Source organism: Ostrea edulis, chromosome 4 (genome assembly GCF_947568905.1).
Source record: "Ostrea edulis chromosome 4, xbOstEdul1.1, whole genome shotgun sequence".
Taxonomy (NCBI): domain Eukaryota; kingdom Metazoa; phylum Mollusca; class Bivalvia; order Ostreida; family Ostreidae; genus Ostrea; species Ostrea edulis.
Genome location: NC_079167.1, coordinates 29,116,373 through 29,132,828, shown reverse-complemented (window position 1 = coordinate 29,132,828; position 16,456 = coordinate 29,116,373). Strand labels below are relative to the sequence as shown.

Genomic DNA, 16,456 nt, shown 5'->3' with positions numbered 1-16,456 from the left:
TTTGCCTCTGCTTATTTCATTGTTCTTGTCGAAGTTTCTTGACGTCTTTTTATACATCCTTTTTCATGCAGTTTTGAATTCATGGTTTTTATACCTTTTCTGTATAAACATTATGGCTAAGTTATATTCACTAGATCTTAATTTCATAGATTTTTTTTCTACAGAGAAAATTATGAAATCGAATCTTGTCAGAGAGGAAGGAGCTGAATGATGTACACTCTGATTATAATTAGATCCTTTGATCCGCTCATCTATACACTCTGATTATAATTAGATCCTTTGCTCCGCTCATCTATACACTCTGTTTATAATTTAATTTAGATCCTTTGATCCGCTCATCTATACACTCTGATTATAATTAGGACCTTTGATCCGCTCATCTATACACTCTGATTATAATTAGATCCTTTGATCCGCTCATCTATACACTCTGATTATAATTAGGACCTTTGATCCGCTCATCTACTATCGCTACACATACGTGTGAGTGGTTCATAGAATGATGATCTAATTTTAATTAGATTGAATACTGTATGAATATTTTCATTATATGATTTGTTTTCTGAATATTTATATCTGTGAGTACTATTGTTTTATGAATATTTATATCTGTGATTATTGTTTTATGAATATTTATATATGTGATTTTTGTTTTGATTGATTTCTTCCAGATTTCTCCTCCCTAAATCCGGAGTCGGAACCTGAAGGTCATTTTATGGCTTACTTTCTGACTGCAGTGGTTTTGTGTGTGGCAGGTTATGTTATTTTCCACAACAAGCAAAAGGTAATATTAAGCTTTCTAAGTTATTCAAGGCATAATGAAAATGTAGAAAGTATAGGATATAACCTCAATCTGGTATCATGTAAAAATTATCCAATACCGTATACTCACCTACAAGTCGGATTCTTGGGAGTTAAATTTTGGCCCAAAACTCTGTGTCCGACTTATAGGAGTGTCCTAAGAAGATTAGTATTTTTCTGGATGACGTTATGTATAGCCTAGTAGTTTTAGGTCACCTGAGTAAACTCAAGTGACCTATTGCAATCGGTTGTCGTCGTCCATCATGCATTAACAATTGAACATTTTTAACTTCTTGATAACTACAAGTCCAATTCTTTTCAAATTTGGTATGAAGTATCTTTGGGACAAGGGAAACATAAACTGTAAATTTCAGGTCTCCAGCACCCCTGGGGCCTTAGGGGCAGGGCAAAAACTGCCCAAAATTGACCAATTTTCAAAAATCTTCTTAACTCTACCAAAATTGTAAATTTCATGATCCCCGGGGTAAGGGTTCTGACCCCAGGGTGGGGCCAAACTTGTTATATAGTGTTTATGTATAAAACACTTAAATAACATCTTCTTTAGTGCTGTTGATACTATATTGAAACAAATAGATATTTAGAAAGAGCAGGTAGTCCGTTACCAAAATTGTAAATTTGATGATCCCAGGTGTAGGGGTTTTGGTATCAAGGTGGGGCCAAAATGGTCGGTTATTAAGTGTGTGAACAATAGAAATTTTTAACTTCCTCTTGATAACTATCATTCCAATTTTTTTCATATTTGGTATGAAGCATCTTTGGAACAAGGAGGACAGAAATTGTAAATTTCAGGATTCCTGCACCCCTGGGGCCTTAGGGGCGGAGCAAAAACAGCCCAAAATTGACCAATTTTCAAAAATCTTCTTCTCAAGAACCGTACATGTGTAAGAAAAACTAAATGCATGGTGATGGAGAGCAGGAAGGGCTCTACCAAAATTGTAAATTTCATGATCCCCGGGGTAGGGGTTCTGACCCCAGGGCGGGGCCAAACTTCGTATTAAGTGTTTATATGTAAAACACTTAAATAACATCTTCTTTAGTGCTGTTGATACTAAATTGAAAGTACTGTAAATGGATAGAGCAGGTAGTCTTTTACCAATTGTAAATTTGATGATCCCCGGAGTAAGGGTTCTGACTCCAGGGTGGTGCAACACTCTGTATATAGTATTTATGTGTAAGTTTGCTGATACTGTATAAAATCTAAATGCATACTTAGGAATAGTAGAAAAGGATGTACAAAAAATGGTGAATTTCAATCAAAACCCAGGGTTAGGGTCCAAATAGTCATATGTTATAATGTTAATACACCTATTATTTAAAGCCTTTCATCAGTGTATGCACTTTTGAAGGCCGTGAAGTTTTAAGAACACATCTTGTTTTATACTGTTGCTGAACATTAGAATTTAGCTTAGATATTCAAAACAGGAAAAAATTTCTAGATTTCATAGCCCATGGAAGTAGTGATACTTTTTCACTAGTATTCAGGTGACCGATAAGGCCTGTGTGCCTCTTGTTTAAAGTACAAAAACATGGACAAAGTAAACAAAATAGTAACTGTTTAATTCATTGAGAATAAAAAGTGAAATATCGATGTCATATATCCCAAAACATTATTGGAACACAGATAAATAATAATATAAAAATATTGATATGAAATTGATTTGTTCGGAAAAAATATCAAATATCGGTGCATTTCTCAAAATATTATTTGAAACACAGGTAAAAACATTAGAGCATTGATTTGAAATTGTCAACCGATTCTTGAAAAAAAAGTTAGACCGACTTATAAATGGGTCAATGGCAATTCCCCTCAAAATAACATAACTATACAACCGACTTCTAGGCGAACCGACTTATAGGCAAGTATATACGGTATGTCATTATGGCAATTGCATTTTGAAAAAAAAGGATTTAAGACATCATAACTCAAGGAGCAAGTGGCTAAGTGGTCTGATTGGTGAAGACAATAACCAAATTATTGGCAGTTTGAATTCCACCACAGTCATGTGATCATTTTAAAAAGCTACATTCTGCTCTCTGTTAATGCTTCCCTTTGTGGTGTCCATAAACCTCCTGCTTTTTCTGGGGGTGCTAGACCTTGCCTTTTCTGGGGACCTTAGACCTTTCCCTTTCCAGGGGTGTTAGATCTTCCCCTTTCTAGAGACACCAGACCTTCAGACTCATCCTCACAATGCCTGACTCCTGTGTCTATGAATGGCTTTTGATGACAAAAGAAGAGTTTTAATTCTAACACTGTAGTAGGCAGTAAATCTGTTTATACTTTGTAATCTACTCAAAAAAAGCAAAAAACCAACATTTATACATATTACATAGGGATGCAACAATACGCTTGCCTCATGATATGATGCATATCACGATACAGACCTGACGTTACGATACATATCACGATACAGACCTGACGCTACGATACATATCACGATACAGACCTGACGTTACAATACATATCACGATACAGACCTGACGTTACGATACATATCACGATACAGACCTGACGCTACGATACATATCACGATACAGACCTGACGTTACGATACATATCACGATACCGACCTGACGTTACGATACATATCACGATACAGACCTGACGCTACGATACATATCACGATACAGACCTGACGTTACGATACATATCATGATACCGACCTGACGCTACGATACATATCACGATACAGACCTGACGCTACGATACATATCACGATACAGACCTGACGCTACGATACATATCACGATACTTTTAAGATGCTATGAATAATAACAAATGAACAATTGCACTGCTTTTGGTATCATTTAATTGCACCCTACTATTACAACTGCATATTTTTCTTTTGAAAGATCAAAACATCAACATGATCTACCATTTTCTTCCCTTGCATGGAATCCAAAATGCTCCCATATTAGAGGTCTTTGGGTCACAGCTAGGTGGATAAATAATTCCAGCACGGTTGACACCACGTTTTCCACTACTGAAAGCCAGGATTTTCACAATGTAATTTTAAGCCAAATCAGACGGTTCAAATTAATCAGGGCCAAGAATACCAAACCGCGGTATAGTGTAAAGTATCATGAATCGCACATAACATAATATTACCATGATATACTGACTCACAGTTCATTGTTACACCTTTAATATCATTTTATATTCCGCAATTTTGAAATAGAAAAACCCGCATATGAGCAAAAAACTGTAGCATTCCGTAGCTTAGTTTTTGTGGTTGGATAATCATTGAAATATCTAAATATGAAAAACACAACATTGTAAGTGAACATGCCATCATGATCAAACAAATGACGTAATAAAACAACTTCAAACAAAATGACGTAATATACCAATCTATGCACAATTAATTGGCTGGGACAACTTAATATAAACAACCATTTACTAATGACTAGGTTTGCAAATGAGCAATTAAACCTGTAAATTACACAAATTGATCCCAGCCAATATACATATAAAAAACACTAATAATATCAAAAAGGTGGTATTGCAAAATGTGCAATTAAATTGATGGAAAATTGGTCCACAAAGGCAAAAATTCCACTATGAAGTAGTCAAATTTGATTCCCCATTAAATTTTAAAATCCACCTCAGAATTACTTTTATAATTATAAATACCACATTCTTTTAAGCATTAAAAGCTTTATTCATTTTCTTCTTTTTTTTTTGTGATTGTGTCACTGATGGCTTACTTTAAGACTGCCCATTTTTCAAGTGTCATTAAAAGCGAATTTATACATCTGATTTGAACAGTAAAAATTATATCAAGATAGCCTATAGGTCATGCCATTCTAGGAATTTAATATGAAAGTTAATAAAAGAATGGGGATCAGTATGAGGTACTTGTAGATGGTCAGCTTTGTGTAATAAGTCTTATGTTTATACCACTCAACTACTCGTAGATGGTCAGCTTTGTGTAATACGTCTTATGTTTGTACTACTAGTAGATAGTCAGCTTTGTGTAATACATCTAATGTTTGTACTACTTGTAGATGGTCAGCTTTATGCAATACGTCTTGTGTTTATACTACTCTACTATCCAGCTACACATGTAACACCAGTAAAAATGTCGTTTTTATACAATGGGAATGCAACCAAGTTTACAGTATCTCACTTCAGCAAAAGTACTTGATGATGTTATATCTTTCAGATTGTGGCCTTCATAGTTGAAGGTCGAAGTGGCCATAGATCTTCACGTAGGTCAAGTAAAGTCGCCTACAGCAAACTCAAGCCGAGTGTTGATGATGTCATGCCTTCTCTGGAAAAATCAACCAAATCAACCAGTTACGTATACTGAACCAGGAAAAGCAATTTGTGTGGTGATAGACTTGTTCCTCAGCAATGAAATTTTACAAGTGCTAAAAATATAATGTGTTGATTTGTTGGGGGTTAGTGGGTTGCTGGTTTTTTGGGGGGTTGTTTTTTTTTTTTAAAGTTTCAATTTCATAGTTCTTACTGATGAATAAGTTGTAGTTAAATTATTTTTTTCTGCTCGACTGTGATACAAATTAGGAAAAACAGTAGATGTTTATAGCTGAAATGTTTCATGATCGAAAGCTAGAGACACATTCCATACATTTTGTTCACATTCATGTTTTTGTACAATAAGAAACGATCACACTAGACAAGGCAAGTAACATGCTCTTTCAATTGTTGTATTGAATATATATAAACTAGCAAATCAAAGGTCATGTTCTGTTGCATAGAAAATGATCCACTGAGTTATCTATCTTAGTATGATGTACTGAGTTGTTTAGCTGAGTAAATCATCTGAGATTAAATCATCTGAGATTTAAGAATAAGAAAATTGAATGAGGATGTTTCTTGCTGAGTATAGGTACCTAGCAACTTGTTCAAGGATTGGAATGTGTTGACTATTGTTATATTGTTCATGTATATTTATTTGTTTGTAATTATTCACAAAAAATCTTAAGATTTTTTTCACTATACTTGAAATTTTTTGTTAATTGATACAAATTTTCTGTGAGATAAAAATGTAAATAGTTAAGTTGAATTTAAAAGTATTCATTAAGTATGAAAGTTAATCGGACGTTGATCATTCCATCAGGAGCTGTTACTTTTCTTATTCTAGAGGTTTTACGGTCATATCTGTAACGTGTTCCAAAATGTAATACACCAAAAGTGTTGTAAATAGTGTGACTAGCAAAGTAAAGAAGCAGTCAGGATTTAGATCGAAGTCTTGCCGTGGTTTTGTAGAATGACAACTTTATGCTGATCATTGTTGTAATTTTTTTGATGGGTGAAATGTGTACAGTGTGTCTGTGGGGCTTTAAAATCGTAATATCTACAGTCTCCAATAATGAAAGGTTTCAAAATCAGTACTTGTATATAGAAGGCGGAGGGGAAGCTAAAAGATTCCTGTTACGTAGTGCATGTAGTGAATGATTAGAAGAATAGCTAGAAAATTGTTTTGATATGATGCGTAACAAATGACATTTTACATGGGGTAACATTGCTCCAAGGGAGCTTTTCAGAGAAAGGTTTGTCTATTGTCTGTGTGTATTTGCTTGGTCGATAGCCTTGCTAAACTGTTCTACTAGTGGACTAAAGAAAATAGGCTGTTTCACATATTAACCAAAGCCTCTGAATTACAACATCACTGGTATGATATGTGTTGCCACCAAATTTGGCACAAATGTTTTTCCTGAAGGTTACAGAGGTGTATTATTGCTTACAGAGTGATCTGGGTTCTGAAATTGTGCCTGAATCCAGAATGGCTACATGCCTAGTCTCTGAAAGGAGCACATATGTCTCTCCAAGTGTTCCTGAAGGAATTGTTTTTATTCTTTAAAAAATTAGAATTCCAGAATGATCAACGTTACTTAGGGGGGAAGGGGGTGTTGGCTTTTTCTTCAGAACTGCTTCTTGCTCTGATGTTATTCCCACTCAATAAGAATGCAGAAGTGGCAGAAGTTTTCTGTAATGGCTGTAACACAGGTACAGGTGATTAATATTATGTTTGGTCACAGGCAACTGCATCACTTGGGATTGAATTTACTATCAAACTATTAATACGATGCAGTTGCCTGTGTGTTTGGTTGCATGCTCTGATTGTTCCATTTTATTTCAGTTAGCATTACTTGCACCCATTACATATCTTGAATGCAAAAGGAAGGTGAGCATTGTGGTCGTGGGTCTCATGATTTTTTTCTCTCAGTATAGTCACAAATGCAAAAGTCAAAGAATTATCATTTCTGTGCTGTTAGCGATTTGATATAATTTGTGTATTGCTATTCAGATTCTATGTATATGCATTATTTACATTATATTCTTTTTTACGTACATATATGTTTGTATGGTTCATATTGTGTAAAATATTTATTTTTCCATTTGTATGTAAGCCTATAAAATAGGTTATAGTTACTTTTAATCCTCAGCTGACTGTGGTACAGTATCATTTCATTGTTAGTTTTGTTTTGCTCACATTTATGTCTGGTGCAACATCTTAATGTGTGGTGTACTTTAAAATTACAATTTCTTATAAATTAGAACTCAAAATGAACATCTGATTTCATAGAATAGTTTGGAAAGTAACATGTTTTTAAAGAAGATTGAATACAGAAAACAATTTGTTATAACCTAACTTCGTTATATCAGTCCATTACAATTTTCAATATTTTTCTTTCATTGGGGATTTAGAATCACTTTGCAATAAGCGTGAAATCTTCGTCATAAGTATGTTTGTATTAAGCATATCTTACTGTATATACATGTGTAATATACATGTGTATAGGTGCGTGTATTGCAGAGTTTCCAGTTTTCTTGATTTTTAACTCACCTCAGTTTTAGGTTCAAGTAGAGTGAGTTTTTTTGGAGAAATTAACTTTATATTAACTTTACATTTTCTATTTCTTCTCAACCACAGATGCAACTTAAATAAAACTTTGCATATTATGCGTAGTGAAATGAAGTGCCACACACATCAGGAGGAGATGATTAGGAACATGCAGCTGTCCTCCTCCTGTGGTGTACAGTCATTTTTCTGTATATGATGGCTTCTTGTTTCTTTATATGATGGCCCCTGGGGTTAAGATAAGGTTTGAAAGTCATGTATAGATAAAGTCGTGTAAGCTGTACAAGGGAAACGCACTGGGCTACTCATTCTCTGTTATTTTAAGTCAATTTTGTTCAAACTTTGTCTCCTGGTTAATATTTGAATTAATACAAGTTCATTGATTGTGAGACATAGTCGTCCAATGGCAAATTAAACCACTATTGCTAACTGAGCGAGGTGACTCAATGTGAGCTTTGTAGTTCATGGGTATCTTGTCATAATGTTAACTTTATCATCAAAATTACGTAGATATTTGAAAGACTGCCAAGCGTAACTGCTTTTACAAGTAATGTGTATGTTGATTTGATTAGCGGTATATAATATGTGTGTTTAAACCAGTCCTATAGTATACTGTTGTAGTATTTTCCAATTTTCCATAGCAATGGTTACTACATGCGACCTGTTTCAGAGAACGCAGTCCTATAGTGTACTTTTGTATCGTTTTCCTGTTTTTCAAAGCAATGGTTACTACATGTAATATTAAGGTTGATCGATCCTCATGTGATGTCATAGGATTTTGCAAAAATCTTATTAAATTAAACTTTGCGCATGATAGAAATATATTTCTCTCAGGAATTTTATTCACTGGATATAATAAAAAATCTGGTAAACTATAAATACTGAAAAAGTTTATATTTCACATAGATAATCAATTAATTATGATTAAAAAAATGTTGTCAAGGGCAATAACTCCTCTGCTGGAATTTCCTCTACTGGATGTCTATTATACATTGGTTTCCCTAATATCCACAATCAATCTATACATATTTATGAATTAGCCGTTTCTTAAAACTGTTGATATTTAAATTTTGTCATTTCAACAAGTTTTTATCTATTTCTATTATTCTGTTTAACGAAAATGTGTGATTTTCTTACATTGATGTGTACTTCTGTTTTTGTGTGTCTGACATCTTTAAAAAGGTGGCAACATATACATTTTCTTTGGTTATTAATTAATGGGAATAAATAAAGTTTTTCCACTTTTAACCACTAATATTGATAAGTCATATGAGGATGGAGCTACCTTAAGGAACTGTTTTAATACTATGAAAAATTGACCTTGTCTTTTAACATCAATAAAGGGAGGCTTGAATTATTTTATGTTGTTAATGATAGTGCAGAGGTTTCGTGGGATGTGCGACTCTGAGTTTGAAAATCACCCACCCCCCACCCCCCAACTCCACCCACCCTTTCCTTGTCAAAAGGATAATGGTTTCTTTTGATAAATTGCTTAGGAATGTGTTTTTAAACTTGGCACATAGGAAGCATGTAACGAATGAGAGCCCTGTGGTTGATTTCAGGGAGGCTAAAGGGACTGGTTCACATAGAATACAAATACAGGTCAGCAAATAAAGGAGAACTCTGTGTCCATGGGAATTCTAACAGACAGATAACCAAAGACTAAATAGATATTTTTGGATGACTGGTCACAAGACAAAAAAATTGAATTTTTTTGAAGAAACAACTATTCATGATGTCAACAAGCCTAGTCTTTGTACGTAAAGTTTTGAAAAATCGTTTTGATGCTATTGATGTGGGTAAAGTTTTAAGACTTTACACTTACTTAAAAGTTCTTTGGAATTTTGTTTTTAGGTTCAAGTGAGCTTTTCTGATCACATTTTGTCCGGCGTCCGTCTGTCTGTCTGTAAACTTTTCACATTTTCATCTTCTTCTCATGAACCACTGGGCCAATTTCAACCAAACATGGCCAAAAGCATCCTTGGGTGAAGGGCTTTCAAGTTTGTTCAAATGAAGGGCCATGTCCCTTTCAAAGGGGAGATAATCACAAAAATAGGGTGGGGTCATTTAAAAATCTTCTTAAGAACCACAGGGCCAGAAGAGCTGAAAGCTTCCTGACATATTGCAGATTTAAGTTTGTTCAAATCATGGCCCCCGGTGGTAGGATGGGGCCACATGGGGGGATCAAAGTTTTACATACAAATATATAGGGAAAAACTTTAAAAATCTTCTTCTCAAGAACCACTAAGCCAGAAAAGCTGAGATTTACATGAAAGCTTCCTGCAATAATGCAGACTCAAGTTTGTTCAAATCATGGGCCCCTGGGGTTGGATGGGGCCACAATAGGGGATCAAAGTTTTACATACAAATATATAGTTAAAATCTTTTTCTCAATAACCACTGAGTCAGAAAAGCTGATATTTACAAGAAAACTTTCTGACATAGTGCAGATTCAAGTTTGTTCAAATCAGGGGGGGGGGGGGGGGGGTAGGATGGGGCCACAAGTGGGGGTGTGTGTCAAAGTTTTACATACAAATCTAGGGAAAAGCTTTAAAAATCTTCTTCTCAAGAACCATTGGGCCAAAGAAGAGCGATGTGGCCCATGGGCCTCTTGTTAGAATTTACTTTTGATTTGTGAGTACACCACTTCTTTTATATGTTGTGACACATCTGAAGTTTTAATTTCACAACAGCTAAAAATTCTGTGAACAAAGATGGACTCTTGTTAGAACAGTTAATGGGTTCAGCGATGTACCTCAGCTTTCAGGATTTTTGTGCAGCGTTGGAATCTAGTATAGGTACCACGGTAACTCGTATCAATTCGTTCCATTGACCAGGATATTAAATGTGTTCCAAACAGAAACGCGATTTTGAAAAATTTCGACTTTAGAAAGGGAACTTGGAGTATAAGTAGGATTACCAAATGTGGAAGTAAAGCCAAGTCTGTTTAAAAAAATTGTAATAATAAGCCTTACAAATAATCTTTGTCAGCTGGAACCAATACATATATCTCATTTATCTTATCTAATTATGGATATACCAGAGGTGGGATCAGGTGCCCAGGAGGAGTAAGCATCCCCTCTCGACCGGTCACACCCGCTGTGAGCCCTATATCTTGATCAGGTAATCGGAGTTATCCGTTATCAAAATTAGTGTGCTAAACTGCTTAACAATCGGTATGAAACACGTCAGACAGCAGTTGACACTATGATAGGTTGTATTGGCAAACTACATGTAGATCGTTATAACGACCATGGAATTTGCGAAATGTTGACTTTAAACGAGACTGTTGAAACCCCTGTAACATTAACTTGTTTGTCAGTAGCCGGCCTTGATTTAAATACTCACATAGAATAAGTCCTTGCATATCGAATCGGTTGAGATATATAAACACCATATGCAGGTAATAATGAAATATTGCTACATAAATATGGGAAGTTGATGATGGAGAAGCTGAAATAATCCCGTTTGTCATACAGTTGAGTTGTCAGTGTGCCGTTGATGTCTATTTTCAATAAAATATCTATGTATGAAGCAGAAGTGGATGACTGTGATGTCTTTCATTTCGAGCTCACAGGGATATATCGAATCGACATATGAATGAAAATTAATATTGTTAATAGACAAAATGTCGATATATCTAAATGTCAAATTGAATGCCACAGCAAGACATTTTTTTAATGAATTCTGCTTCATATGAATATAGAAAAGGGTCAGCTAACAAAGGAGCACAATTCGTGCCTATGGGAATTTCCAACAGACTGTTGGAAAACATCATCACCAAAGACCACGAAGATATTGTCAATGAGGAACTCTAGCATATTTTTTAATATTTTTTATTTCAACTTCCGAGTACTCGTGCGTGGAATCACTACATCTACTGCATTAGTTTGGTACTAGATTTTGCCTCGTGATAATTATGAATTCTGTCGAAGATTATGCCAGAAGATGGGCTAAATATGAATAAGAAGAACTTTATATATTGTCAGAAAGGATTATAAGTATAAGAGGAGTATTAAAATCCCGCAGTAGACACATCAAAACAAAAGTAAGTACCATCTATCCTTCTGTGTTTAGTAAATCAGAAAGAAAAAAATATATAGATAGTTTACATGAGAAATATGTTTGGTTCCAGCTGACACAGCTTGTAACAACATTGTCTTTGTAAGGCTCATTATTACGACTGTATTTTAAACCAACTAGGCATTAATTCCATGTTTGGTAATCGTACTTAGATATATTCCAACTACCCTTTAAGAAGATGAATTTTTTTCAAAACCATGCTTCAGTTTTAGACACATTTCATATCCGAGTCAATGGGTCAGATGAATATGATTTACTGTTCCTATACTGGATTCCTAAACATTCTTTAAAAAAGACACATTGCTGGATCGAGTAAATGTTCTAAGCCCCTATTTTTCCTCCTCACGAAAATATTTACAGCTGTGAAGGAGAAACTGCGAACGTACTGTACGACTACATATGCTAGAAGTAGTGTAAATCAAATGCTCTAAAATCGCAAAACTTTTTCTCAAATCAACAACATCAAAATGTATAACTTTTCAACACTTTACACGACCTTTCCTCATGATAAATTGAAAGACTAGACTCTTTGACATCATAGACAGATGCTTCTTCAACAAAAATGGAATACGGAAATATATCTAGTGATCAGTCATTCAAAAACTTACTTTGGTAAACACCATTCTGATTCCACGCACAAGTACTCTGAAGTTGAAATTAAAAAATATGCTGGAGTTCCTCATTGACAATATCTTCATAGTCTTGGGGGGGGGGGGGCTCCGTGGCCGAGTGGTTAGAGCATCTCGCTCAAAATCACACGGCTTCTCACCTCTGTTGTCACGGGTTCGAAACCCGCTCGCGCCGGTGAGTGAGAAAGTTTCCCAATTTACTTTCGGAAGGTCGGTGGTCTCTTCCCAGGTACATTGTATCTGGGTTCTCTTCCACCAATAAAACACCGGGCGCCACCAGATGAATGAAAAATTGTTGAGTGTGGCGGAAAATATAAATCAATCATTGGTGATCAAGTCTTCTAACGGTGTTTTGGGATTCCCATGGGCACGAATTGTGCTTATTTGTTAGCTGATCTGTTTTATACTCTTAATGTAACGACAAGTGGATATGAAATGAAATGATCGCTTTCTTTTCTTATATAATGAAGATGAGATTCGATGGAGCCAAAATGGGGTATAAATTCCCATTTAGATATTGGAAATTTATTTCAAAATATCCTCCACAAGAATCACATGAATACCTTTTGTAAAATAAATAATGTATAGGTTCAAGTTTGTTTACCCCTAGAGCTACAGCGGTGAATAGCCAGTATACAAAGTTACATACAGAAATGTGTACATGTATCTACTAAAATTCTTTTAGTTTCTTCTGCAGAACCACAAGGGTACAATATACAAGCAAGCTCGATAAATGGTGTAGTTTCAAGTATTAACACATTATGATTCCTGATTCTGGACGGGACAAAATTAGGCGTTAGTCATTACAAGAAAATACGGCGACATTATCTATGTTATAATAACAATCTTGTGAAATCTTCAGATAAGTCGCATAAAAAACACAGTGATACTGCTAAAAAGCAAATATATGTTGTAATGTTAATAATTCAGGAGTGAGAACAGGGGGACTGGTTCAACCTCCTTTCGGGCCTGCCGCATCTCTCGCTCTCTCTCTCTCTCTCCTTTCAATTCTTCCCTCAATCCTCCCTTTATTCTAGTCCCCACACCTTTCTCCCCCTAAAAAGAAAAGAAAGACTTTTACCGAATGCTGATTTTGTGGCGGGCTTAAAAAGTTTATCAGTTAACTATAGATCCATGTTTCTCATTGTCTTAGAGGCGACTTGAAACAAATTGTAATTGTAATTAAAAGATTTATATAGCGCCCTATCGACATTAGTCCTCTAAAGCGCTTTACAAAATGTGAGAGAAAAGATAATATAAAATTGAGGTGCACATACATGTGAATAAAACATTCATAGTGTCAGAATTAAATGCATAATTATTATCATTAAATATATAGCCCCTAATGTAATGATATCATATAAAACAATTTAAAACAACCCTCAGGAATAATTAAATACATAGAAAGGGCATAAGTATAATAACATACTACAGTTCAAATAGCAATAGTTACCAAGAAAGTTACGAAAACTCTTTGTTAAATTTACAACTACAAACCATCACCTTCCTGTTGAAGTTGACAGATTGCACGATTGATTGAATATTGTTTAACGTCTCTCTCGAGAATATTTCTCTCATATGGAGACGTCACCACTGCCGGTGAAGGGCTGCAAAATTTAGGCCTATGCTCGGCGCTTATGGCCATTGAACAGGGAGGGATCATTATCGTGCCACACCGGCTGTGACACGGGACCTCGGATTTTGCGGTCTCATCGGAAGGACCGCTCCATTTAGTCGCCTTTTACGACAAGTAAGGGGGTACTGATTACCTATTCTAACCCCGATCCCCACGGGACTTGACATATACATGTACATGTAGAGTAATATCTGTCAACTTCCCATATTTATGTAGCAATGTTTATACCTCTCAACTGAGCTTGTTCTACGCATGATCAGTTTTTAAATCGAGGCAGGCTACTGACAGACAAGTTGATGGTGCAGGTGCTTCATTTGAAGTCAGCATTTCACATACTATATAATTGTTATAACAATCAAGTTTGCCAATACAACCTTTCATTGGGTCAAATGTTGTGTGACGTTTCATACCTACTGTAAGGCCGTTCTTGGCACACTGGTTTTGACTACGGACAACTCCGTTTACCTGATCAAGATATAGGGCTCACAGCGGGTGTGACCGGTCAACTGGGAATGCTTACTCCTCCTTGATTGACACCTGATCCCACTTCTGGTTTATTCAGGGGTCCGTGTTTGCCTAACTTTCCATTTTGTATTGCTTGTAGGAGTTCTGAGATTGATCACTGTTCGTTGTATTTATCTTACATTGAAAGGAATAGCCGCTTTTGTATAGATATACATACTGTACATTGTAATTCAAATGGACATGGATGTCATTATATTCTGTAATATGCAAATTACATAGAGATTTTTAAAGCATAGAATATTGTTCTGCCCCAAACACTACATAATGTGTCTTCTAAAGCGTCGGTATCTCTAAGCAAGCTGTGTATGTCTATTTTGAAAATCAATAATATTGTCTATTCGACTGGCTTGGATTTCTCGAAAAGAACTCAAGTCGAAATTTGGACTTCAGTCAGAGATTTTACTCAAATTTTGACTGCTTAAATAGAAGAAAACTCAAACTTAAGTTTGAAATTTTTTCAAGAAATCCAAGCTTGATCTTTCGTCCGTTTGCCCCCTGTTACTGTTTATATTCAAGTATATTTCAAGTATCTCATGTGCCATTCCATGGTTTCAGTGAAATAAACTAAATTGGTGTTGTAAATAGATTCGCCTGGTAATTACGATGACTACGGATATACGTACCCGTCATATGTACCTATAGCAACCAAATTGTGTTCAATCTTAATACCATGTGCATTGTTTTCATCGTATGTTATTTATTCATATTGTGTCGACAGGGGATGCTTACTGCTCCTAGACACCTGATCCCACCTCTGGTGTGTTTGCCCAAATGCCTATTTTGTATTGCTTATAGGAGTTATGAGATTGATCACTGTTCGTGATCTTCACCTTTCAGGTTACAAGTCATTGCGACAATTCTGAGAAAGATTCCGGTAGGGACGCACCAGCTGGGGAATTTTCGCGCAGAGACGAAGCTTACAGTGAATGCGATTGTGATACGTAAAACAAAAGTGATATATATGAGAGTGAGGCAACTCTTATCTGGGGAACATCAGACTGCTCTCATCACTGACGAATGCATGTGAACACTTAACAGATATGAGTTTGAAAATGAATCAACAGAAATGTCTTTGAAATCTATAAGTGCATGTATGGACTTTACAATACATATTGTTCATTTTATTCCGGGAATATTAATAATTTAAGAAATAAAATTCTTCTTTTCGTGAATGTTAAATATAAAAGCCGAGACGGTTATTACATCATCAACGAAAAGAGGAACTGTATTTCTATTTTACTACGGCTCAGAAATATACAGCTGATTGCTTTCCTATACAGCTATATGTACAAATTAGGTCACTGTGACGTCATGGCAGTTATATATTGCTGACCAAAAAAACCCGAGATGGTAGGGTAAGCCAGTTCTATTTTGAAAAAAATATTACAAGTATCTGATTTGATGTTGACGGATTATATTAACTGCCTTGAATACACTGTCCAAGAAAATTATACATATGTGAAAGAGGGTTAAATTGCTTGTGGATTGTTTACATGTGTATCGATTACGGAACGCAGACGATTGATTTATCTTTAATGACAAATATTTATGCATTCTTCAGTCATTTATCAGTTATTACGTACGAAGTATATCGCAAAATAATGACCGTGGTATTCCTTTGATCCTTGCAATACCCGTTGTAAAATTCGATTTAGATGATAAACTATTTTTGTACATGTATATCGAATAATTGGGGTTTTATAGGGCAACCTAAAATCAAAAGTCACCTGTCACTGGCGTGGCCAGGCTCATAACACAAGTTTAACATGTATATGTGAAATCATTATATATTTCTAGAAGCATATTAATTTGTCAAATGTACTGGGAAGGGGTCGGTCTCGGCAACCATGCAAAACGTACTTAAACAACACAGTGAATTTATTCTCACGAAATTTCCATTTCAATGGATTCCCCATGGGCACGATTTATGCTTT

General features: G+C 35.4%; 1 protein-coding gene across 1 annotated transcript in view; it reads left to right on the top strand.

The window, feature by feature from the left end:
* The window catches only part of LOC125668369 (uncharacterized protein DDB_G0290685-like), a 53,709-nt gene extending 44,703 nt beyond the window's left edge, over window positions 1-9,006 (top strand). The window contains exons 3-4 of the mRNA XM_048902433.2: window positions 672-784; window positions 4,986-9,006. Coding sequence (XP_048758390.2) covers window positions 672-784; window positions 4,986-5,132 — 260 coding nt within the window. The 3' untranslated portion in view covers window positions 5,133-9,006. The remainder of the gene's footprint in view (window positions 1-671; window positions 785-4,985) is intronic.
* The last annotated feature ends 7,450 nt before the right edge of the window (window positions 9,007-16,456 follow it).